Source organism: Chiloscyllium plagiosum, chromosome 4 (genome assembly GCF_004010195.1).
Source record: "Chiloscyllium plagiosum isolate BGI_BamShark_2017 chromosome 4, ASM401019v2, whole genome shotgun sequence".
Classification (NCBI taxonomy): domain Eukaryota; kingdom Metazoa; phylum Chordata; class Chondrichthyes; order Orectolobiformes; family Hemiscylliidae; genus Chiloscyllium; species Chiloscyllium plagiosum.
The window spans coordinates 36,187,045-36,212,087 of NC_057713.1; the positions used below are offsets into that span (position 1 = coordinate 36,187,045).

The following is a 25,043-nucleotide window of genomic DNA, read 5'->3' on the forward strand; positions in this document are numbered from 1 at the left end:
TTTCCTATCCTCTGAATGTTTAGTGCACATTCAGTCAAGATATTTAAGAGGAAAATGGAATCTTACCATAAAAGAATGAACGTACAGGGCTGTGGAATGAAAGTGGAAGAATAATGTTAGTTGAATAGTTTCTTCAAAGAACCAGTACAGACACAATATGTCAAAGGACCTCCTTTTTGCTGTAACAATTCTGTGAAATACATTTACTGCTGGTCATCAGGACATTTAATGGAAGCAAGCTACTAAACGTCGAGCTGAACATGCCATAATTTGATGAATGGAGCAGCTTCACAACCATTTTCATTATCTGTTCCTTTCTTCTCAGCCCACAGAAGGATAACCGGACCACTGCTGATGTTAAAACTGTGCAACTGTCACTCTTCACCCTGGTGAAGGAATTTATCACCAAAGTAATTACAGCTGAGGAGTTGCACTGCATCATCTCTTACATGGCAACAATCAGTGATGATGATCAGGTAAAATTGGTGCAAATGTAATTGAGAATTCATACGTGTGGGCCCCATGGTAAATCAACTCATTCACAGTATTGAAACCAGACTGATGTACAAACAGTTTGTCCCTTCCCCAACATCCATTTGCAATTTATCTTTTTGCTTATTGTTTTATGCTCAAACTCAACTAGGTGAACTTATCGTTCCCTATTAAATTGAATACAGAGCTCAGCTTGTGCAAATAAGTTCTATTCTACTGAACAAAGAGACCTTGGAGTGAAGGTTCATAGCTCCTTGAAAGTGGAGTCACAGGTAGATAGGATAGTGAAGAAGGCGTTTGGTATGCTTTCTTTTATTGGTCAGAGTATTGAGTACAGGAGTTGGGAAGTCATGCTGCGGCTGTACAGGACATTGGTTCGGCCACTGTTGGAATATTGTGTGCAATTCTGGTCTCCTTCCTATCAGAAAGATGTTGTGAAATTTGAAAGGGTTCAGAAAAGATTTGCAAGGATGTTGCCAGGGTTGGAGGATCTGAGCTACAGGGAGAGGCTGAACAGGCTGGGGCTGTTTTCCCTGGAGCATTGGAGGCTGAGGGGTGACCTTATAGAGGTTTACAAAATTATGAGGGGCATGGACAGGGTAAATAGACAGTTTTTTTTCCCTGCGGTCGGGGAGTCCAGGGCGAGAGGTTTAGGGTGTGAGGGGAAAGATATAAAAGAGACCGAAGTGGCAACGTTTTCATGCAGAGGGTGGTACGTGTATGGAATGAGCTGCCAGAGGATGTGGTGGAGGCTGAGACAATTGTAACATTTAAGAGGCATTTGGATGGGTATATGAATAGGAAGGGTTTGTGGAGATATGGGCTGGGTGCTGGCAGGTGGGACTAGATTGGGTTGGGATATCTGGTCAGCGTGGACAGGTTGGACCGAAGGGTCTGTTTCCATGCTGTACATCTGACTCTAGTATGTCCTTTCCAAAATCAACAAAATTTTCTTATCACAGCATTTCCCATTCAAACCTTTGCTTTGCCAGGACCTATAAGTTGTCTTAACAATAATTTACATTTTCATTACGTCTTAAATATTGAAAAAAATCTCTAGTACTTCACGAGAAATTAAAAGAAAAAAGGTCAGCCAAACCCAAACAGAGATTTTAGGATTAGAGATTTTAGCCAAGCAGATAATTTTAAAGAATGTTCTGAAAGATGAAGAAGTAAATGCTTTCATTTGGAATTCATGAATATGATGGCTGAGATGGTTGAAAGCATTATATAAGGACAATGGACAAAGGATATAAAGGTGCTGCATAAGAGACCAGAGTCGAGGAATTAGCATTTCCTGAAAGGGTTGTATGGCTGTAAGTGCTTGCAGAGAATGAGGGATTCAACACACATGGTGAGAACTTTAAATTTGAGGACTTGATGGGATCAGGTATTTGTAATATCTTTGGAGGGCAGATTAAAATCATGTGTGACACACAGAGAATCAACACAAACTTCAGCTGGTTTACCCATTGAGATATATAATTATACTAATAGCTACAACAGTGTCAACACAGCAAGTAGTTGGGAAATGCATAGCTTCAGTGCCATCAGGTTACGGGAAACAAAGCTTTGCCATCTGACATTGATCCTATAAATTTCTAAAATCAGGATTTAATATCACTATCTATGACTTGCCTAATATTTAAAGTGTTGCTAGGGTCCTGTAATGTGGGCCAAAGCTTAAAATTTTTTAAATGAAACAAAATAAAGGGTTTATTCCCTTTCTAAAGTCCTATATACTCTTGTTAAAACAGAAATGAGTCCAATAGTTTGAATTTATGGAACAAAGAGCTAATTAATAAAATCCAGCTGGTGAGTAAGTGAATATAGAATATTTTTCATGCAATAAGTGATGTCAAGTGGGTCAACACTGCAGCCATTTTACTTTCCGAATGATCCCACAATCTGATTATGAATGATTGAGTGACAAGATAATCGGTTATTTTTGGTGATGTTTGATAAAAATCAACAGAACTCGAAGCTGTTTGGCAAGCAGTGGAAAACAGCCTGTTTCCCACCTGCTGTCTTAGATTAGGTGGCTGAAGTTCTCATTGGAAATAGACAAGGACCTCAACACTGTATTACCCATTTGGTGCAATTTTGGATTGTTAAATATGCTCCCACAATCCTGCCTTAGTTCATTGTTGAAAGCTGATGAAACTTAAGTGCCATGTTGCGTTTGGAAGATCAGTTTTTGCGGCCAGGATGAGCAATCTAGATTTTTCTGCCATTTCAAAAACAAAACTATATTCACTTGCTCACCAGCTGAATTCTCTCTGGCCTTACCCACTCCTGTGACCTTGATTAGTTTGATCACCTCTTCATGGTCAAGAAGAATTTCTGCCTTCTGTTATTAAAACTGGAAACACCACGTAGCAGCTTACCTGTAAAATTGAAATGATCCTGAACATGAAAATATCATAATTGCTGCACCATTTATTATACAATCATACATCAAAATCACCCAAGGGATTTTCATTTTAATATTACATCTCCAACAGTGCAGCATTCACTTAGTAATATGTCCCCTTGAATTATATATTCAAGTTCGAGGTTGGGATTTGAACTCTCACCTTCTGACTTATAGATAAGAGAATGACTACTGAGCTGAGTTTAACATTTACTAGGGATTGCAAATGCTTTGGATCAACTGTGTTCTGTGGTCTGATGATGATGTAACTCTTCTTGTTTTACCCTAGAGGATAAAAGTTTTGTGTTTTTCAGCTTTGTGGTATTCTGGACATCTTGCTCAGTCTGTTAAAGGGAGGTCCTTCCAGAGACCAGCTCTTTACCTTGCTGTTTGAGCCTGGCAATGTGGAAGTGTTTTACTCATTGATCCTACAGAAGAGGTATTCTGATGAAGTGCGTGAGAAGATCTTTAGGGTGAGTTGGTCCTGGGCACATATGTGTACCTTGGCAACATAGGAGTTGTGAGAAGAAAAGACTGGGGTCCCATGAGTTAATCTTCTGTCATGCTGGCAGTCACATATGACAATAGAATTGTTGACTAATCAATTTCTGTTAGTCTACCACAGATATGAGTGAGACTTGAGGAAATTCTGAAAATTCGAGGAAAAACACACTCCTCCTGAACATGCTATACTTAGCATGTGTCAAAAAAGGATCCTGTAGCCTGATGGCTACAGAATTAAATACAAAGTAAGACACTGACACAATCCATTCAGCATAGCTAATGTCACCAATTCTGATAAAAGGTCATCGACCAGAAACGTTCATGCCTTTTTTCCCTTTGAACTGCTGAATGTTTCCAATATTTTCTGCTAATATTTCAGATTGACTTCATTTACAATAGTTTCTTTGTGTTTTATTTTATTATTTGTGCAAGGAGTAATTCTAATCCTATAGACCACTTTTATTCCCATAGCTCCTTAATCCTTCTCAATCCATTTAAAATTAATGCTGGGTTTATAGCTCATGAGTTTAAACCCCACCATGTCAAACTGTGAAATTGAACTGAATACATTTGTTAATTTATGGACAACACAAGGAAAGCATGATGGCCGTTAAAAAAATGCCCAGCTGGATTACTGACATTTTGGAGAAGGGAATCAGCCACCCTGAGTTCTCAGAATGTGCAAACTCCACACAGACAGTCACCCGAGGCTGGAATTGAACCTGGGACCCTGCTGCTGTGAGGCAGCAGTACTAACCACTGAGCCACCGTGCCACCCCTAACTATCCAAGGAAGACCCATAGCAAAAACTTGACATCCTGAACAGACAATTGGTCCCTAGATTGAGAATGCAGATTTAGTCTGCAGGTCAATGGGCACATACGGCAGGACAACTCATGACGTAGTGGAACCTAGAGTGCAAGCTTTGTTTACTATTGTTCCCTTTCCCGCTACTGCTTTATTTCATCATTTAGATGTTACCCAAGGCATGGCACAGCTTAATGGGCAAGTTGTTGCCATTTTGAATGATTTTAGCCAATGTTTCACGGTCCTTATTGTCAATGCCACTTTGTGTCTTTGCAGCATTTCTTTGTCCTCCCCTGGAACACGAGCCATTTGAATTGAGCCAAAGGACCTGGTGGTGGAGGCACCATGTCCAGTCCATCAAAGCTGGTCTTGCAGGAGTTTTACTCTACATTAGTGTCCCATTGCACACTATCTCGTTTACATTTTGGGAGGCTATTTTTCAGTCTTCCGGGGTAGAAGTGACTACTATAAGAAGGATGGGTTGCACTTGAATTGGAAGGGGAACAGTATCCTGCAAGGAGTTTCAAAATGTTAATTCTGTTTTTCTCTCTCCATGTATGCTGCAAATCTCTTGAATTTCTCCAACATTTTCTATTTTGTTTCAGATTTCAAGTACCCACAGTATTTTGCTCTTAACACCAGGTTCCCTGTTAGGCTGACTCAATAAATTTATGCTGCATTTAAAAGTGTAATAAACCTTAGTATTAAAATCTAATGATCTCATAAAACTTATACTTGTAACACTATGTGCTGATTTAGAAACTTTGGGGACGTAACGTAATCTTGAATAGTAACACAAAACAAGTAATTGAGACAGCAATCTATTTTAAAATTCCAAACGGGTCAAATTGGTCTCAAAATGTTAACTCTGTTTCTGTCTTCATTAATGATGCCAGACCTACCAAGGTTTTCCAGTACTTTGAGTTTATATTTTGTAATTCCTTTGGATTGAAAGGATTTGTCATCTGCTTTGTTTTTATGACTAGCTCATGTACAAGATGTTGAAGTATGACAAAGTTCACGAGAGATGCAAACTGCGACTGAAGCTGAAAGATATTGGCTACCAAGGTCTGACCTCCTTCCTGAATGAATTTCCTGCCTCAATGTCACTCATTCGGTGCTTGTCAGAGCAGGTGCTGTGCTCAGGTAAGTATCTAATGTTGCTTCAATCCCACGTCACAGTATAAAGGTACGCGGCAAGCCATTTGGGACTGAGCGAATGAGAGCCTGTGGAACTTTCTACCACAGTGTATTTGAGGCCAAAACATTGTATAATTTCAAGAAAGAGTTGGATATAGCAATTGAGGAAGAAAGTGTCCAAAGATAGGGAGGAAAGCAGGAACAGGTTATTGGGTTTGATGATCAGCCATGATCATAATGAACGGGCCAGTTGGCCTTTTCCCACTCCTATTTTCTCGGCTTTGATCCCTAATTGACCTTGAGAAGGTGATTGTGAGCTGCCATCTTGTACCATTGCAGTCCAGATGGGATAGATAGTGGTGTTTGGATGCATGTTTTCAGGATTTTAATTCAGAGATATTGAAGGAGCAGCAATATACTTCAAGGTCAGGTTGGGAGAAGCTTTGAGGGAAGTTTGCAGGTAATTGTCTTCCCATGCAAAAGCTGCCTTTGTCCTTAAGTGGTTAAGGTTGGAAGGTATCCTCCAAGGAGCCTTGGTGAGTTGCTGCAGTGCATCTTGTAGATGGTGCACACTACCGCTACTGTGTGTTGGTAGTGGAGTGAGTGAAGGTTGAAGGGGTTGGGTGGTTGCCAGTTAAACAGGCAGCTTTTGTCCTGGATGGTGTTGAGCTTTTTCAGTATTAATAGAGCTGCACACTACCAGGCAATTGGAGAGAATTGCATGGCACTTTTGTAGATAGTATACAGATATAGGGCATACAAGAGTTGACTTTGACGTCAAGGATTTCGTTATTTCTGATGTGCTGTTATAGCCATTGTATTTACATGGTGAATGCAATTCAGTTTCTGGTTAACGGTGGTTCCTATTATGTTGGTAGTGGGGAATGCAGAAATGTTAATACCATTGAATGCCAAAGAGAAAGTTTGATTCTCATTTGTTGGGTATTGTCATTGCCTGTCACTTACATGATTAAATGTTATTTTACACTTATCGGCCCAAGCCTAAATGTTATTCATTTTCCTTTTTATATTTGCCTAACATCACTTGAAGGTGGTAATTCTTTCCCAGACTTCCAATTGCATCTATTTCCCAGATTCACAAAAATAATACCAGTGATTAATGAATTAATTGAGGACAGTTTATGTAAACTTGGTTTGTATTGCCTTCTGCATTAGGAGATTGAAAATTATCTGATCGGTGCGTTTAAATGTTAAAATGATTTGACATGAACTGTATAGACAGTAAAATAGTTTCCAAAGTAGATTCACTCTTTTAATAGAAGAAATTCAGCAAATTTGTGTACAAACAGCAACGGGATAATGGTCAAGTGGTTTGTTGTCAGTTATGTGAGGTGAGGTAAATGTTATCCAACAATACAGGCAGAACTCCCCTGCTCCTCTTCAATTCGAGCTGTTGGGATCTTTTACATTAACCTGGAAGGACAGACTCGGTTTAATGTTTCATCAGAAGATGATTTTCACTGTTAGTTTTCCTTTTCTTTCTTTTTAATGATGGCTTCACTTCTCTTTTTTTAAGATCCTGTTCCAAATTACAAGGACCTGATTGCCGTAGTTTATTTATCTCACAAAGCAGACCTAACTGTGCGGCTGGACGTTTGTCGAAAGGCAAGTGACGTGAGACAACTAACGTCCGTGATTACTGTCTAGCTTCGTGTGGAATGTTAAAATCTATCATTGGTTATGCATATGGCTGGCATACACCTGTCTAGATAACAGACTGTACATCATACACAGTTGTATTTTTACATTTAAATGGTTGTTATGCTCAATAAGTGTGTTCATGTTTACTTATGTATCGGTCATAGTGGTTATAGCAGTGCTCAGGTTGATGGTCCAAGCCTCACCATCGAAAAACATGCTCTGGCACTAAATTGCTTCATGTGCCATTCCAATAGGAGTCATAGGACAATAATCAGGCTTGAGGACACAAACTTATCTCATTCTACTTAACCTAAAATTTCCAGATCTAACATTCCTAACATTATCCCAAGGTGAATCACCTTTTAAAGATACAGTTCATTAACCCAACAGAGTCTAGCAAGGATCAAGATCCCTGTCTCTAATAATTGTCAACAAAGGAAACAAAGCTCCTGGATAAGTGGTTGCATTTAAGAGAAAATTGTTGAAAACTAAGTGGGATTTGTTGGGGGAATGGGAAGGATATATTATTAATTATAAATAAAACTTTGAATATAGTTGGAAGAGAATCATTTTCCTGAAGCCTTTCATCTAATACTTAACAAATGCAAGAATGGCAAGTTTCAAGCATCACAATAATTTTATGCTACTGGGCAAAAGCAGGCTAATTGGTTAGCAAGTCAACTTCGATTGGTCAAAGCTTTGCAGTAAAGAAATTATGGGGAATTATCAAGTCTCCAGTGATCATGAAGTGGATATTTTATTTGTTAATTCTCAAAATGTATTTAATCTTTAATGAATGGATTAGACAAGGTTAAAATAACAACGTAACATATTCAAGGAGTTTGTTCTTATTATTTTAGTTTAGCTGGCAATGTTGACTTTTATTGCCTATCCGTAATTAAATTGTCTGCTTGACCTCTAACGGACATTAAGACTAAAACACAAAGTCTGGATAGGGTCTGAAGGATTCTGAACTACGCATTGGGTATTGAACACAATTTGGCAACTTGCATGTTCACTTTCTATTGAGTAGTTTGGCAGGAAGAACAGCAAAGCAGCATATTATTTAAATGGAGAGAGATTGCAGAACCTGGTGGTACAGAGGAATCTTGGTGTGCTGGTAAATGAATCATACAAGTTATTGGAAAGGCACATGGAATATTGTGGTTTATTGCAAGAGGGAATTAAATATAAAGGTAAGGATATTCTGCTGATTGTATAGGGTATCACTGAGACTACAACTGGAATACTGTCTACACATTTGGTGTCTTTATTTAAGACCTGTTTTATAAATGCATTAGACACAGTTGAGATGAGGTTCACCCAAATAATATCCGGATGGGGAGGTTGGTTATCACAGGTTGGACAGGTTAGGCCTGTATCAATTGGAATTTAAATTTCAAGATGATAAAATTCTGAGTGGACTTGACAGGGTAGATGCCGAAAGAATATTTCCTTTGTGGGAGGGTCTAGAACCATGTGGCACAGTATTTAAAAATAAGGGGTCACACATTTTAAGACTGGGATGACTATCATTTTTTTTTTCTTCTCTGCGAGGCTTGAGAGTCTTTGGAACTTTCTTCCCCAGACAGCGATGGAGGCAGAATTGCTAAAAATTTGGAAAGCAGGCATAGATAAACTCTTGACTAACAGTGGAGTCAAAGATTATCAAAGTTTGGTGGAAATGTGGACTAGTGGCCATGATCAGATCAGCCATGATCTTATTGATGATAGAGCAGGCTCAAAAGGGGTCAAATGTCCTCCATCTGTTCCTAATTCATATATTCATGTGCAAAGGATTGAGAGAATCCAACTGCATTAGAGTAAATAATAGTGCAGAAATAAGAAGGAACAGATTAGGAAGTACATAGCAACTTAAACTGGGTTTTAAGTGCACATGTGTTAATGCTATGTTTGTAGATAACTAAAAGTGGTGGAACCCCAAACAATAATTCAATAACTTTCAAGCAGGAAAAGAATCAATACTTGAAAAGGAAAAATTTGCCACACTGTGAGGAAACAGTAGGGAATGGACTATTTGAATAACTTTCAAGTATCAGTCCAAGTTATTGAGTTTTATGATTCCTTCTGTGCTATATCATTTGTAAAGTCTTAAGATTGCAATGATGGGATGAGCAATGAAGAAGTTGGGTTTGAATGGAAGAATGTAATTCTTGAAATGGAGATGTTTGTGGACCATAGTTGGCACAAGTTGGTAACCACAATTCTAATGGGCTGCTTTCTCAATGCCATATCATTATACAATCATCCTCAAATGATCATGGGACTCAAACGTACATGTTGAGCTGCACCGCTCTTACCGAGACAAGTTTCCTCATAGTCACCATAGATCAGTGGAGCTGGAAAAGATTTCAATAGAAGGAATTATCTTGAGGTTAATTGACAATTGCAAAATGAGGAATTATATTGATATGATTTGAGAGTGCAATTTGAGGGCCAGGGAGACATTTGTAGCACTAGTTGAATTTTTTTGAAGGAGCAAGTATAATAAAAACAAAACTGCTGGCAAAACTCAGGTCTGGCAGCATTTTTGGAAAGAGAAAGTGTTAATGTATTGAGATCAATATGACTCAGTTAAATGACAGTCAAGCTTAACTCTGTTTCTCTCTTCATAGATGCTGCCACGCCTGTTGAGTTCATCCAGCACTGTTTTTATTTCTAGCCTCTGCAGTATTTTGGTTTAATTTGAAGGGATATGTGTTGCTTGAATAAATGATCAACATCAATGATGGGGAAATGCGAAGTTGGAAGTTCATGCTGACTTTTTATGTGATTCCATATGAAAGGATTTGTAGGGCTGACTGGCCTTTTCTTTTAAAAGGTCTTTGCTATCTGTTTATTTCTGCTCTAAACTATCAATTTTCTTCCAGCTGTTCCATCTGATTTACTCTCAGCAAGACATTGTTCGTCAGTTGGCAAAACAGGCTGGATGGCAGGACAATTTTACCAAGCTCTACGTCAAAGAGTCATATGAATCTCGAGAGGCCAGTCTATCAAGTTCATTTACTAACTACTCCATTGACTTACTTAAGAACTCAGATCAGAGCCAAGACTTCACCCAAGAACAAGACAAAGAGTTGATCAATCGCATGAGTAGTCAATCAGACTTCCAGGACTCTGAAGTCTTTCTCCCTTTCAATATGGACCTCAATGAAGGCTTTTCAAAAGGACAACCCGACCATTCCATGCTTGGTCTTTTTCCCTCCAGTGAGATGCAGTCCTACGATTCCTTGATCAAGTCATTTGATTCCATGGACCACACAAGTAACTCTTCGACCAATACCATAGACATTCCAGGCTCAGGTGAAGCCATCCCTTCTGATCCTTCTGAAGATGCTTTCTACCAGCCCCTGTCACCTTTTGCACAACCTTCCTTTGACTTGGGAACAGAAATGGGAAGCACCAGTTCCTTTACCACTGTGGAGAGTGGAAATTTGACTCCAGTCAGCACATCAGAAACACCATCTCCTCTTGAGAATTTCAAACCTTTCCCAGGAATTCGTACATGGAAAAGCTCCAGTCTCTCCAATGTCCTCGATGACTCTAGCTACCAAGAGAATCTCCCCAGTGACGATGCTTCTAATACCAGCAACCCACAGGTATTGAAATCCTTCTTAGTTTCATAATTTTTCTGCACCTTGCTTTTAGTCAAGTTACCACATCTCAGAAAGGATATGATAGTTTTAAAGGGGCATAATGCATATTAAACAAATATTAATATTCTTAGCAAAGGTTGAAAGGCTGTCCTTTGTCAGTAATCATCTTTGTGTCCCTGAAAATCAGATCTGAAGATCTGCAACAAAATCTTTTAGAAACTTGTGGAAATAAATGAGAGTGTGTAGGAAAATTGAAATTATATTTCACATCGAACTTTAATAATTTTATGAAGCCTTTTTTAATAGTCCTGAGCATGTTCTCGACTCATTTTAAATGAGATTCGTTTAACATTATCTTATAAAGTCAAAATTTGAACAGGTTTGACTGATGTACCTTAAAATAGTTTGTTTGTTGTTACCCTTAACGTCCTCACCTCGAGGCAGAAGCACAATCTGGTGCACAGAACCAACCTGGTTGCCTTCATTTCTCACCATAAGATCAACCATAAATGTTGTTGTTCAACCTGGCCCAGAGGAACATTCAAGTTGAGGCCAATCTCCTCCTCCGTGAATGTCCATGTACCTTTCACTTTCCTCATTCTAATATTCAGATCAATCAGGTAGCAACATAACTGTATACATTGGCTGCCATCCATCTAGGCATCACTGTAGATCCTTTCAATTACTTCCCTGAAGATATCTTTATCAACAATAACTCATGTATCACATACAAAACCACCAAACTTCCATTGTTTTTTTTAATGTCCAGTGACAAGATTTGAGTCTATTCTGCATGTCTGGTGATCAAAACCACACATGGCATTCAAATTTTATATCTGATCGTTACGTCTTTGTCTAGTCATGCAAGATCTGACTAACTGTTATGAGTAAATTGCCTTCTTCAGATAAGAAGGAAGTTTAAGCCCATTCCCTCTTCATCTTCATCTTTTTCATCTTGGACAGCGTGGTGGCTCAGTGGATTTGATTCCAGCATTGGATGACTGTATGGAGTTTCCATTTTCTCCCTGTGTCTGCGTGGGTTTCCTTCAGGTGGTGTGGGTTCCTCTGACTTTCCAAAGATATGCAACTTAAGTGGATTGGCCATGGTAAATTTAGGGTTACAGGGTTGGGTAGGATGCCCTTTGAAGAGTTGGTGCAGACTAGATGGGCTAAATGGCCTCTTTCTGCACTGTAGGGAGTCTATGATTCTAGCTCAAAGAATTGTGCCTCCATCTGCTGCTCCCTCCCCTACTAAACCCTGTTGCTGAAACAATCACCAATGTTTTCATACTTGCAGAATTTAAAACTACACTTGCGCCACATCTAAAAATTTCAGATCATCCTAGATTCTTTTTCTCCCCATAATCCTAGCCTGTAGCAAGTGCCACTTAACAATCGATTCTGACTTTAATGACCTATGTTGGCTCTGAGTCTCCAGGGTTTCATCCCTTTGCTTCATGTTTCACCCTTCCTTAGCTTTTGTAACTTTATCCAGACCAACAATCGCCACTACCTCCGTTAAATCTCACCACCACCCAGTTCTTCCTCCACCTCTAGTCTCTCAATCTGGAATCATCTCTTCATTCCCTTCCTCCTTCCTTCTGACCAAAATTTAAATAATTTTTCCTGACATCTTTTTTCTTTTTTGGCTCAATGTCTGTTTTTGATTTTACTTCTGTGAAGATTATTGGAGTTTTTGAACACCCAAGGCACTTGTACATTATCTGCAAATTATTGTTGCAGTAGTGATAGTGCATGCATTGTCACAACTCAGGCAGTAATGGATAGAACTGAAGTCAAGTCATTGAACATTGTCTTTTTATCAGAGACATAGATTACCACTTTGTGCACTTCTTCCAATTTGCTATAGGTTCAATCTGTTCACACATAACTAAGCACAAGATGATTCCCCATTCTAAAGCCCACCATTTGAATATCTCCACCTTTTAACATTCAATAAATATTCAGAGGACATATCTGAAGGCTTCCTGATAGCAAAATGATTTCACCCATGTGAAAGGTGGGACCTGTACATGAAGGACGGGTTGTACCTGAACTGGAAAGGGACCAACGTCCTGGGTAGAAAGTTTGCTCGAGTTGTTCAGGAGGGTTTAAACTAGTATGGCAGGGGGGTGGGAACCTGAGCTATATACTGGTGGTGAGAGTTGATGGAGATGAGGCAATAGCAAGAGGTAGCGCAGCCAGTGGGAAGGAATTTCCTGGGAAAGAACCAAGGGATTGGTTAAAGTGTGTTTGCTTTAATGAAAGGAGAATCAGGAATAAAAGTGATGAGCTTAGAGCATGGATCAGTACCTGGTGCTATGATGTTGTGGCCATAACAGAGACATGGGTTTCTCAGGGGCAGGAATGGTTGCTGGATGTTCCAGGGTTTAGAACATTTAAGAAGAATAGGGAGGGGGGAGAAAAGAGGAGGGGGTGTAGCACTGCTAATCAGAGAGGGTATCACAGCTAAAGAAGTTACCATTGTCGAGAAGGGTCTGCTTACTGAGTCAGTATGGGTGCAAATTAGGAACAGTAAGGGAGCAGTCACCTCATTTGGGGTTTACCACAGGCCCCCCCAATAGCAGCAGGGAGATTGAAGAAAGCACAGGTTGGCAGATTTTGGAAAAGTATGAATGTAGTAGAGTTGTTGTAATGGATGACTTTAACTTTCCCAATATTGATTGGAACCTCCTTCGAGCAGATGGTTTGGAAGGAGCTGTTTTTGTAAGGTGTGTTCAGGAGCATTTCCTAACTCAGTACGTTGACAGGCCGACGAGGGGAGAGGCCATTTTGTACTTGGTGTTCGGCAATGAGTCGGGTCAGGTGTCGGACCTTGCGGTGGGAGAGCATTTTGGTGATAGTGACCACAACTGCTTCATATTCTACATATGATTTGGAGATGCTGGTGTTGGACTGGGGTGTACAAAGTTAAAAATCACACAACACCAGATTATAGTCCAACAGGTTTAATTGGAAGCACACTAGCTTTCGGAGCAACGCTCCTTCATCAGGTGATTGTGATGAATCACCTGATGAAGGAGCGTCGCTCCGAAAACTAGTGTCCTTCCAATTAAACCTGTTGGACTATAACCTGGTGTTGTGTGATTTTTAACATTCTACATAGCTATGGAGAAGGAGAGAAGCAGGCACAATGGGAGGATATTTAATTGGGGAAAAGGAAACAATGATCCTATCAGACGTGAGTTGGGAAGCATGGACTGGGAGCAATTGTTCCATGGAAAGGGCACTATAGACATGTGGAGACTGTTTAAGGAACAATTGTTGCGAGTGATGCACAAATGTGTTCCTCTGAGTCAGGCAAGAAGGGTTAAGGTAAAGGAACCTTGGATGACGAGAGTGGAGGAACTTCTCGTCAAAAGAAAGAAGGCAGCTTGCGTAAGGTGGAGGAAGCAAGGGTCTTGCTCAGCTCTAGAGGATTACAGGCAGATGAGGAAGGAGCTCAAAAATCGTCTGAGGAGAGCCAGGAGGGGGCACAAAAAAGGCTTGGCAGGAAGGATTAGGGAGAATCCAAAGGCATTTTACACGTATGTGAGGAATAAGAGAATGATCAAAGAAAGAGTAGGGCCGATCAGGGATAGCATAGGGAACTTGTGTATAGAGTCTGGGGAGGTAGGGGAAGCCCTAAATGAGCTTTTTGCCTCTGTCTTTACTAAAGAAAAGGACCTTGTAGTGAATGAAACCATTGAGAAGCAGGTAAGCATGCTGGAGCAGATAGAGATTGAGGAAGCTGATATGCTGAACATTTTGATAAACATTAAGATTGACAAGTCACCAGAGCCAGACCAGATTTGTCCTCGGCTGCTTTGGGAAGCGATAAATGTGATTGCTTCGCCGCTTGCGAAGATCTTTACATCCTCGCTCTCCACCGGAGTCTTACCTGAGGACTGGAGGGAGGCAAATGTAATTCCTCTCTTCAAGTAAGGAAATAGGGAAACCCCTGGCAATTACAGACCAGTCAGTCTCATGTCTGTCGTCTGCAAGGTGTTAAAAAGGATTCTGAGGGATAGGATTTATGACCATCTGGAAGAGCATGGCTTGATTAAAGGCAGTCAGCACAGCTTTGTGAGGGGCAGGTCATGCCTCACAAATCTTATTGAGTTCTTTGAGGATGTTACTAGACAAGTTGATGAGGGTCGAGCGGTGGATGTGGTGTAGATGAACTTCAGTCAGGCATTTGATAACGTTCCCCATGGTAGGCTTGTTCAGAAGGTCAGGAAGAATGGGATACAGGAAAATTTAGCTGTCTGGATACAGAATTGGCTGGTCGACAGAAGACAGCGAGTGGTCGTAGAAGGAAAATATTCTGCCTGGAAGTCAGTGGTGAGTGATGTTCCACAGGGCACTGTTCTTGGGCCTCTACTCTTAGTAATTTTTATTAATGACTTGGATGAGGAGATTGAAGAATGGGTTAGCAAGTTTGCAGACGACACAAAGGTTGGAGGTGTCATTGACAGTGTAGAGGACTGTTGTAGGCTGCAACGTGACATTGACAGGATGCAGAGATGGGCTGAGAGGTGGCAGATGGAGTTCAACCTGGATAAATGCGAGGTAATGCATTTTGGAAGGTCGAACTTGAAAGTTGAGTACGGGATTAAAGACAGGATTCTTGGCAGTGTGGAGGAACAGAGGGGATCTTGGTATGCAGGTACATAGATCCCGTAAAATCGCCATCCAGGTGGATAGGGTTGTTAAGAAAACATCTGGTGTTTTGGCTTTCATTAACAGGGGGATTGAGTTTAAGAGCCGTGAGATCTTGTTGCAGCTCTATAAAACTTTGGTTAGACCACACTTGGAATATTGTGTCCAGTTCTGGTCGCCCTATTACAGGAAAGATGTGGATGCTTTGGAGAGGGTTCAGAGGAGGTTTACCAGGATGCAGCCTGGAATAGAGGGCTTATCTTATGAAGAGAGGTTGACTGAGCTTTGACTTTTTTCATTGGAAAAAAGGAAGAAAGAGAGGGGCCTAATTGAGGTGTACAAGATAATGAGAGGCATAGATAGAGTTGATAGCCAGAGACTTTTTCCCAGGGCAGCAATTGTTAACACGAGGGGTCATAGTTTTAAGCTGTTTGGCAGAAAGTATAGAGGGGATTTCAGAGGCAGGTTCTTTACGCAGAGAGTTGTGAGAGCATGGAATGCGTTGCCAGCGGCAGTTGTGGAAGCGAGGTCATTGGGGATATTTAAGAGACTGCTGGACATGCATATGGTCACAGAAATTTGAGGGTTCATACATTAGGTTTACCTTACATGAGGATCAATGGTCGGCACAACATCGTGGGCTGAACGGCCTGTTCTATGCTGTACTGTTCTATGTTCTATGTGTTTTTGTTTCCTAGCAAACACCAGAAGAGGAACTTTGCAACTTGCTAACAAATATCATCTTCTCTGTAATATGGAGAGGGGTAGAGGGCTCCGAAGATGCAGCGTGGAAAGAGCGAGGGCAAATCTTTTCTGTCCTGACAAAACTTGGGACTGCCTGTGAGCTGGTACGCCCACCTGATGAAATCAAGAGAAGGTTGGTGTCACATCAGAAAACATACAATAAAATGTAAGAAGGAAAAAGAGAATAGAGTGACACGTTCAAAGGATTACATCTTTGTCAGGTGAAGCAGCTAACCCATTTAATACTCTAGCATGAAGCTTCTTTTTCTATCCCCAATGGAGAGTGCTGAACAATATGTGAAGTCCATCTCAATCAGAATATATAGTTGGTGAGGAAGATGAACAAAGTTGTATTTATATCACAACTTGCATAGTTCTGAGATTCCCAAAGTACTCTGCAGCTTATTGTCAAATAGCAATTCCAACAAGCAAAAACAAAGTGAAGGTTTGATGATCTGTTAGTAATATTGATTAAGGCATGAATATTGACCAGGTCTCTGGGAGAAATGGGTTTTCATACAATGACAACATGAGAGTAGAACTCATTGAGCAAGGGTGACACTTTGGGTTCGATTATTACTCACCAAACCCTTTTATTTACATAGATTGAAATTAAGCTCTTTGTGTTTAAAGCAGCTTCAAAGTAAAAAGGAATATGGTGGAATTGGAATGGTAGAAAGTGGCAGAATAATTGAGAAGATAGCTGTAGTCAGTCATCAAATTTGCATCACTATTGCTTTGTTTTTGTTTTTGAATTACAGCCTACTGGAAATGATGTTGGAGTCTGCATTCTCTGACATTAAGGACTCTACAAGCACTGCATTAGCAAGCCATATCCAAAACATCCTGAAGCTGCTCCGACTGCTTCAGGACTTCCTCTTTTCAGAAGGGCAAAACAATCAAGTGCTATGGAGTGAAAAGGTAATCAGTGGACGGGGATGGGTGGGTGGAGGGAGTCAATCGAGCTGAAAGAGGTGCACTGGTGGGTAGGCACATTGTATGGTGGAATTCTTAAGCCTTCCAGACCAAAATGCCCCAAGTTCCATTACTACCTTTGATAAGTCAACTTAGATTGGCTGTATGGCATATGAAATGAAATGTAGTAATTATCATTACTGTGTCAATATCCAAGTGGGACTCTCGACATATAAGCTATAGCACCTCAATAAGGCCCAACACCATGCAGTTGGGGAAGGAAAGTATTCAAACGTTACTAGTGCTACCTTCATCATGGGTATAGATATATTTTAAAAAACTAGCCCAGTTCAGAATATAGCGGACCTTGATTCCACTTTAATTCTTGCTCTCTCACTTTTCTTGTCAAATAAGTGTCATTTGATATTGAGTCTAGATTAGAATAATGCTGGAAAGGCACAGCAGTTCAGGCAGCATCCAAGGAGCAGTAAAATCGACGTTTTGGGCAAAAACCCTTCAGGAATTCCTGATGAAGGGCTTTTGCCCGAAACATTAATTTTACTGCTCCTCGGATGCTGCCTGAACTGCTGTGCTTTTCCAGCACTAATCTAATCTAGACTCTGGTTTCCAGCATCTGCAGTCATTGTTTTTACCTCATTTGATATTGAGTCAAGACAGGAGAGGGCTGGTCTGTAATGCCTCCACCATTCAAAATAATCACTTACAATTGTGATTATTATAATAGGGGAATTGATGTGTTGATGTATTGTGATGTAAGGTATGTGACTTATTTAAGTAGCTTTTAATATTGAGAGTGCATTTTGAACTAGTGACACGTAGGTATTGGTCTGTGCATATGAGGAATATTTATGGTTAACTTATGGTGCCATGGTTTTTATTTTATGGGTGGCATGGTGGTACAGTGGTTAGCACTGCTGCCTCTGAGTGCCAGAGACCTGGGTTCAATTCCCGCCTCAGGTGACTCTCTGTGTGGAGTTTGCACATTCTCCCCGTGTCTGCGTGGGTTTCCTCCCACAGTCCAAAAATGTGCAAGTTAGGTGAATTGACCAAGTTAAATTGCTCGTAGTGTTAGATGAAGGGGTAAGTGTAGGGGAATGGGTCTGGGTGGGTTGCGCTTCAGCGGGTCGGTGTGGACTTGTTGGGCTGAAAGGCATGTTTCCACACTGTAAGTAATCTAATCTAATCTAATTTCAAGACAGCATATGAGAGAGAGAGAGAGAGACACTTCCTGGAGTGGTCATCAGAACTTGTTTGCAGATTAAATATTGATGTGTATCAGATTGCTTTCAGCCAGAAGGATTAGAGTTTTTTTTAAGCTTGGGGAAACACTCCTAGCTTGCAAAGATTTTGATTTCAGTTTGTAGGAGTCTTGAAATTAGATGTAAAAAAAAAAGTTTCCTGTTGAAGAAAGCAGATAGTAGAGAACAGTTATGATGTAGGTTACCTCAGTGTAAGGCTTTTTAGTTTGAAAGTTCAAGCAGAAGTATTTGGTTAGAACTAAATAGATTATATGAAACTGAGCTTAGTTGTTGAATATTCGAGAACAGATTATCAGACTCTTGAGCAGGAACAGAAAGCAACTGTTCAAAAGTCAAATCTATAGTTGTGATTGAGAAGGGAATTCTCTCTGGTGTTTGAATAATGTAAAGGGATGTTGTTGGGACAGATGGAATATTGTACATTTATTGTGTTTCAAATGTTTTCCGTTTGTGTTGTACCTAGCGTCAGGGACCCCAGTTCGATTCAGGCCTCAGGAGACTGCAAGCTCTACACAGACAGACACATTCTTCCCGAGTCTGCGTGGATTTCCTCCGGGTGCTCCAGTTTCTTCCTATAATCCAAAGGTGTGCAGGTTCAGTGAATTGGCCATGCTAAATTGCCCATAGTGTTCAGGGATGTGTAGGTTAGGTGCATTAGTCCGGGGTAAATGTAGAGTAATAGAGTAGGGGCATGGGTCTGGGTGGGATACTCTTCGGAGGGTCGATGTGGACTTGCTGGGCTAAAGGGCCTGATTCTGTGATTCTTAGTAGCTTGATTTATTCTATTTTATCTCTTACTTTTGTGTAATAAGCTTCTGTTTTATAGTTAAAGTCAGATTAGTAACATTGCATGTTTTTATTTTCAGTGAATGACCACATTGTTAAATAAAAAAATGTTCTATCAAGGCAGATTTTGGTCTAGGATCTTGTTCAGTAGAAGCATCAGTAATAATAGCAAAAGTAATCATTTATTTAACAACCTTCCTGATTTCAGATTCTTGAAGGTGTAATTAACTTATTGGACAAGCTTGCTGTTTGGTACCATTCAGACAATGAGATGTCAGATCTGAAAGAAATGGCTCAGATTGGCCTCAGGATTATCCTGGGTTACATTGTACAGGAAGACATTCAGGTTTGTAAATATTTTACTTGTGAGTAATAGCATAACTGAGGTTTCAGTCCCAGACAAGTCCCACCTCTCAATTTCTTTGTCAACCTCATCTCCTAGACTCTTCTCAACCCTCTAAATGGAAGAGTAGTTGTCTTTGACTCCCCTTCTGATGTAATTCAACCATGATGTAAATGCCTCTGTTGAGATGCACACAAGATGAAAAATTTAAAGTGAAGACATTCTGGGGAATCAAAGATTTATACAGAGAAGAAGAAAGTAATTCAACTGGTTGTGTCTGTGCTGGATGTTACGATGTCTCGTTCAACAACCTCAACCCTGATTTTATTTTTTCTCATCAAATATATATCTAATTCCTATTTGAAAATTACTATTGAATTTGTATACATCACTTTTTAGATAATACTTTCCAAATTTTGTCGTCATGCTTAATGAAAAAAGGCTCCTTATCATCCCTCTGGTTCCTTTGCGGATTATCAGAAATCTCTGATTGCCAAGCAAGTGGAAACTCTTTGTCCTCATTAATTAATTCTATCTAAATATGGCATCGTTAAATCTCCCCTAAACCTTCTCCATTCTAGGGAGTTCAATTGCAGCTTTCTCATCGCTCCACAAAACTGATATCTATCTTATAAAGTCATAGAGATGTACAGCATGGAAACAGACCCTTCGGTCCAACTCGTCCAGACTACCAGGTATCCCAACCCAATCTAGTCCCACCTGCCAGCACTCAGCCTATATCCCTCCAAACTCTTCCTATTCATATATCCATTCAGATGCCTTTTAAATGTTGCAATTCTACTAGCCTCCACCACTTCCTCTGGCAGCTTATTCCATATACGTATCACCCTCTGCGTGAAAAAGTTGCCCCTTAGGTCTCTTTTATATCTTTCCCTTCTCACCCTAAACCTATGCCCTCTAGTTCTGAACTTCCCCAGGTAAAAGACCCCATCCATGCCCCTCGTGATTTTGTAAACTTCTATAAAGTCACCCCTCAGCCTCTAATGCTCCAGGGAAAAACCGCTTCAGCCTATTCAGTCTCTCCCTATAGCTCAAATCCTCCAACCCTGGCAACATGCTTGTAAATAATTTCTGAACCCCTCCAAGTTTCACAATGTCCTTCTGATAGGAAGGAGACCAAAATTGCATGCAGTATTCCAATAGTGGCCTAACCAATGTCCTGTACAGCTGCAACATGACCTCCCAACTCCTGTACTCAGTACTCTGACCAATAAAGGAAAGCATACCAAATGCCTTCTTCACTATCCTATCTACCTGCGACTCCACTTTCAAGGAGCTATGAACCTGCACTCCAAGGTCTCTTTGTTCATCTGCCACTCCATAGCCCTTTGGCCCATCTGATCAAGATCCTGTTGTAACCTGAGGTACCCGTCTTCGCTGTCCATTACACCTCCAATTTTGGTGTCATCTGCAAACTTACTAATTATACCTCTTATGCTCACATCCAAATTATTTATATAAATGATGAAAAGTAGTGGACCCATAACCGACCCTTGTGGCACTCCACTGGTCACAGGCCTCCAGGCTGAAAAACAACCCTCCACCACCCCCTCTGTCTTCTAGCTTCTGTATCCAAATGGCTAGTTCTCCCTATATTCGTTAAGATCTAACCTTGCTGACCAGTCTCCCATGGAGAACCTTGTTGAATGCCTTACTGAAGTCCATATAGATCACATCTACTGTCTGCCCTCATCAATCTTCTTTATTACTTCTTCAAAAACCTCAATCAAGTTTATGAGACATGATTTCCCACATACAAAGACATGTTGTCTCTCCCTCCTCAGTCCTTGCCTTTCCAAATATGATATATATCCTAAACATAAAAACAGAAAATGTTGGTAGTACTCAGATAGTCAAACAAAATTCTGATTAAAAAGTGACTGATCTGATACACCAATTGTTTTCCCTTCTGTCAGTGCTGCCAGACCTGCTGAATATTTCCAGCATTTTTTGTTTTCCTTCCAGATTTCCAGTATCCACAGTATTTGTCTCCACTGTGGCTGTTGTAAATGTCCTCTGCCCCCATTCATGGTCTTAACATCCTTTCAAAAATATATTGCCCACATTGGACAGCTGGCCCCAGAAAGGTTTCGGAGAAAGTGAGGACTGCAGATGCTGGAGATAGGAGTCAAAAAGTGTGGTGCTGGAAAAGCGCAGCTGGTTAGGCGGCATCCGAGGAGCAGGAGAGTCGACATTTTGAACATAAGCTCTTCATTCCTGATGAAGAACTCATGCTCAAAACACTGACTCTCATGCTCCTTGGCTGCTGCCTGACCAGCTGTGCTTTTCCAGCACCATGGGCAACATATTTTCGAAAGAATGTTAAGACCTTGAATGGGGGCAGAGGATATTTACAACAGGCACACTGGAGACACATACTGTGGATATTGGAAATCTGGAAGGAAAAGAGAAAATGCTGGAAATATGTTTTCCAGCACCACACTTTTTGACCCATAAAGGTTTAGTACAAAGTCCTTGCTTTGTAATGTGTATCTTACACATAAAGTTAAGGATCCCATATATGTAATCAATAATCTTATAAATTTATTCAACTACCTTGAAAAATGCACATATGTGACTCGCCAGGTCTCTCTGTTCCCACAGCTCCTTTAAATGAAATTTTTCATGCTGCCTCTCCACATTCTTCTTTTCCAAATGCATCAATTCATTTGTGTAGACTTGATGAGACTGTACCTCTTACAAATGTATATATGGATTGAAAAGGGGCAAAAAGGTTTATATGAACGATGCCATACTGCACACTCTTAACTATCTAAAGACCAAGCATTTTCGAGCTCTTTTCTCTCCAGAATAGGGGCAAATAAGATTAATCTAATAAAATCTTGGAAAATATAACCTGGTTGAAAATTGTTGACATGAAGGATATGCTTCCAATTGTGGGCAAGTCCAAACATTGCATTCTTAATGTACAAGTGAGGGATTCTCTTTCGGATAAGAGTGAAGGGAGTTAGTATAAAACATTTGTAAACCATACGCAGGAACAGCGAGACCAGAGGGTTCACAGGCATAGTCGTGTTGTCATTGGACTAATAACCTGGAGTCTCAGGTAATGCTGTAGAGACTTGTGTTGAATTTCCAGTATGGTGGAATTCAGTAAAATAAAATCTGAAGTAGAAGAAGTCTAATGATGACCAAGAAACAATTGTCAATTGTCATGAATTTAATCTAGTTCACTAATCCAGTGCAGGCAAGGAAATTTGGTGTCCTCATCTGGTCTGACTCCAAATCAGTAATGATATGGCTAACCCTTAATTGCCCTCTGAAATACCTAGCAAGAAGGGCTGCACAGATGACAGCAGCACTACAGTCTGAGCTGGTTGAGTCTTAAAGGACGTAGCTGCAGGACTTGGTCTTCAGCAGGTGGCAGGGGAGTCAACAAGAGGGAAAATTCATCCACACCAAACTGCAGTTCTGTCAAGCACGAAAGAGAGTGCAGAAACTCAATGTGACAGGTCACCACCATCTTCTCAACTGCGATTAAGAATGGGCAGTAAATGCTGGCCAAGACATCAACACCCTCATCTCATGAATGAGTGGAAGTAAACCAATCTTTGAAGGTAGTAAGATAAGGTGATAAGTCAAACAAAAACGTTGTTAACAAGTTAAGAAATAATTTAGGACCATTAACTTTGCTCTCATCACTTTGTCTGACTTCAAGTATATATATATACGGTAATGATGACACTTTGTGATGAATGAGATTGTCTTCATTTAACATATAGAAGAACTCAAGTGAATCTACCTTTTGCCATGAGAGTTAGCCACATAAAACGTCTGTCCTTGCCGGTGGAAGATATCTTTTAAATATAGCTTCAGCTCCCCACTACTACTTAATGCTCGTTAATTTGTTAGCCACATAGGAAAATGTTTTGTCTGCTTAGGATGCTGTCAATGTATTCAACTTTTCGTTCCTCAACTCCCCTCAGGTGTGTGCAATGGCCTGTGTGAAGCTTCATAGCCTCCTCCAGACCATGCCGATACAGAAGGAGGAGGCTTGCTTTCTGCTGGGAAAACTGGATGTTCCCCTTACGAGATCCATCAAGGGTAAGACTGAGATCTTCTCTTACCTGATGCCCATTGTCCGCACTCTCATGGACCAGTGTTACCAATTGCTTGAGCTGCAATACCAACTGCCATCCCTGCCACCCACCAATGGCAGCCCGACCTTCTTTGAGGATTTCCAGCATTTCTGTGTTACCTCTGAATGGAGACTCTTCATGGAAAAACAGGTACGCATTTTACTTATTTAAGCGCAATGTGATATATCTACATATTTTTTAAGGATGGCATGGTTTGATGTGACTGGGTTTCTGAGATGGTTATCAAAGAAGTCAATTACCCTAGTCTTATTTTCATTTATAATCTAAATTTTCACACCTCAAAAGTGTGAGATTCCTCATGGACATCAGTCATATCTTTTTGTTCTACAATCTTTCAAAGCTTATCTTAGTGTTAACTGAAAAATTCAACTTGATTTTTTTTGTTTTTTTATCCAATTTGATACTTTTGGCACAATTTGTGACACTTCACCTAGGTTACTTACTTTAAGAAAAATAACTTCGTCCAGACTCCATCTACAGACTTGTTTTTCCTTCTCCTCCTCTTCTGTTCATTCCTCATGTCTTCCCAGGCAACTTTCTGGTCCTTGCCCTCCCACTATTTTCTGTTCAATTCATTGCTTTACTAGACTGATATCCTAGCTTTTCCTCAGTGATTTTCTCTCTGCTAAAATCTGATTGATCTTCTCAATCTGTCAATCACTCAGTCCTTTTGTTTTGCCTTTGTTTCCAGACTTACTGTACACCAAGATGTCTACTCTCGTTCTCTCTTTCTGTCCTGGGATCTCCATGCTCAATTTGTTTTTATGCTTATCCTGTTAACTCCTTTGACCTGGTCATCTTGTATCTCCTGTTTTTCTTCCCTTGATCAGCTGTGTACTTTGCCCCCGTGATTATCTTCTGTTGGCGTTACCTTTTAAGCCTATTGTATTGCTACATATTAAATCAAACCTTATTCTATTTTATTGTATCTTGTCTCATCACATCATTTTGATATTATGATTTTGAAGCCTATGTTATCCTCCCATATTTTATTGTGACCTATTTTCTTTCATTCTTGTGAATGTATTTTCTTTGGTGTAGTTGACTTCTAGTGGACATAACTGTATATTTTTTACAGGTTCTGAAAGCTATGACTCAGTACGAGCATGACACGTTTGCCAGAAGTCACAATCAGATGTCTAGCTTCTGGAATTCCTGCTATGACTCTCTAATGAGCAGCTCGCTACGTCGGGAGCATGAGCGTGGGGAGAGTCGTTCCAAGTTTGAGGTAGCTGATGCACTTGCCATCTTTTGACACACCCTATACAGTTTAAAGTATTGATGGGCTCCACCACTTATTTAATGTCTTTTCTCTCAGATCCTGCACAGTCTTCATTATCTTGGGCTTCACCCTAGCCTCCTAATCTACACCAGAGACCCTATCATACTCTAACCGATTATGAATTTACTCCCACCCACTTACTCTCCTAACTGGAAGTATTGATTCTTTCAAATGTCCACTACGTAGACTTACTTCAGAAATGAGTGTTTTGAAGAAGGAAATATAAAAAGTTGAGACATAATATGTATGGTATC

The 25,043-nt window shown here is 40.3% G+C and overlaps 1 protein-coding gene across 1 annotated transcript in view; it reads left to right on the plus strand.

Annotated features, from left to right (window-relative positions):
- The window catches only part of nbeal2 (neurobeachin-like 2), a 239,806-nt gene that overhangs the window by 158,831 nt on the left and 55,932 nt on the right, over positions 1 to 25,043 (plus strand). Inside the window, exons 23-32 of the mRNA XM_043687545.1 lie at positions 326 to 476; positions 3,220 to 3,378; positions 5,203 to 5,362; positions 6,894 to 6,982; positions 9,910 to 10,638; positions 15,996 to 16,174; positions 16,803 to 16,962; positions 19,231 to 19,368; positions 23,334 to 23,636; positions 24,586 to 24,735. Of these exons, the coding sequence (XP_043543480.1) occupies positions 326 to 476; positions 3,220 to 3,378; positions 5,203 to 5,362; positions 6,894 to 6,982; positions 9,910 to 10,638; positions 15,996 to 16,174; positions 16,803 to 16,962; positions 19,231 to 19,368; positions 23,334 to 23,636; positions 24,586 to 24,735 (2,218 nt within the window). The remainder of the gene's footprint in view (positions 1 to 325; positions 477 to 3,219; positions 3,379 to 5,202; positions 5,363 to 6,893; positions 6,983 to 9,909; positions 10,639 to 15,995; positions 16,175 to 16,802; positions 16,963 to 19,230; positions 19,369 to 23,333; positions 23,637 to 24,585; positions 24,736 to 25,043) is intronic.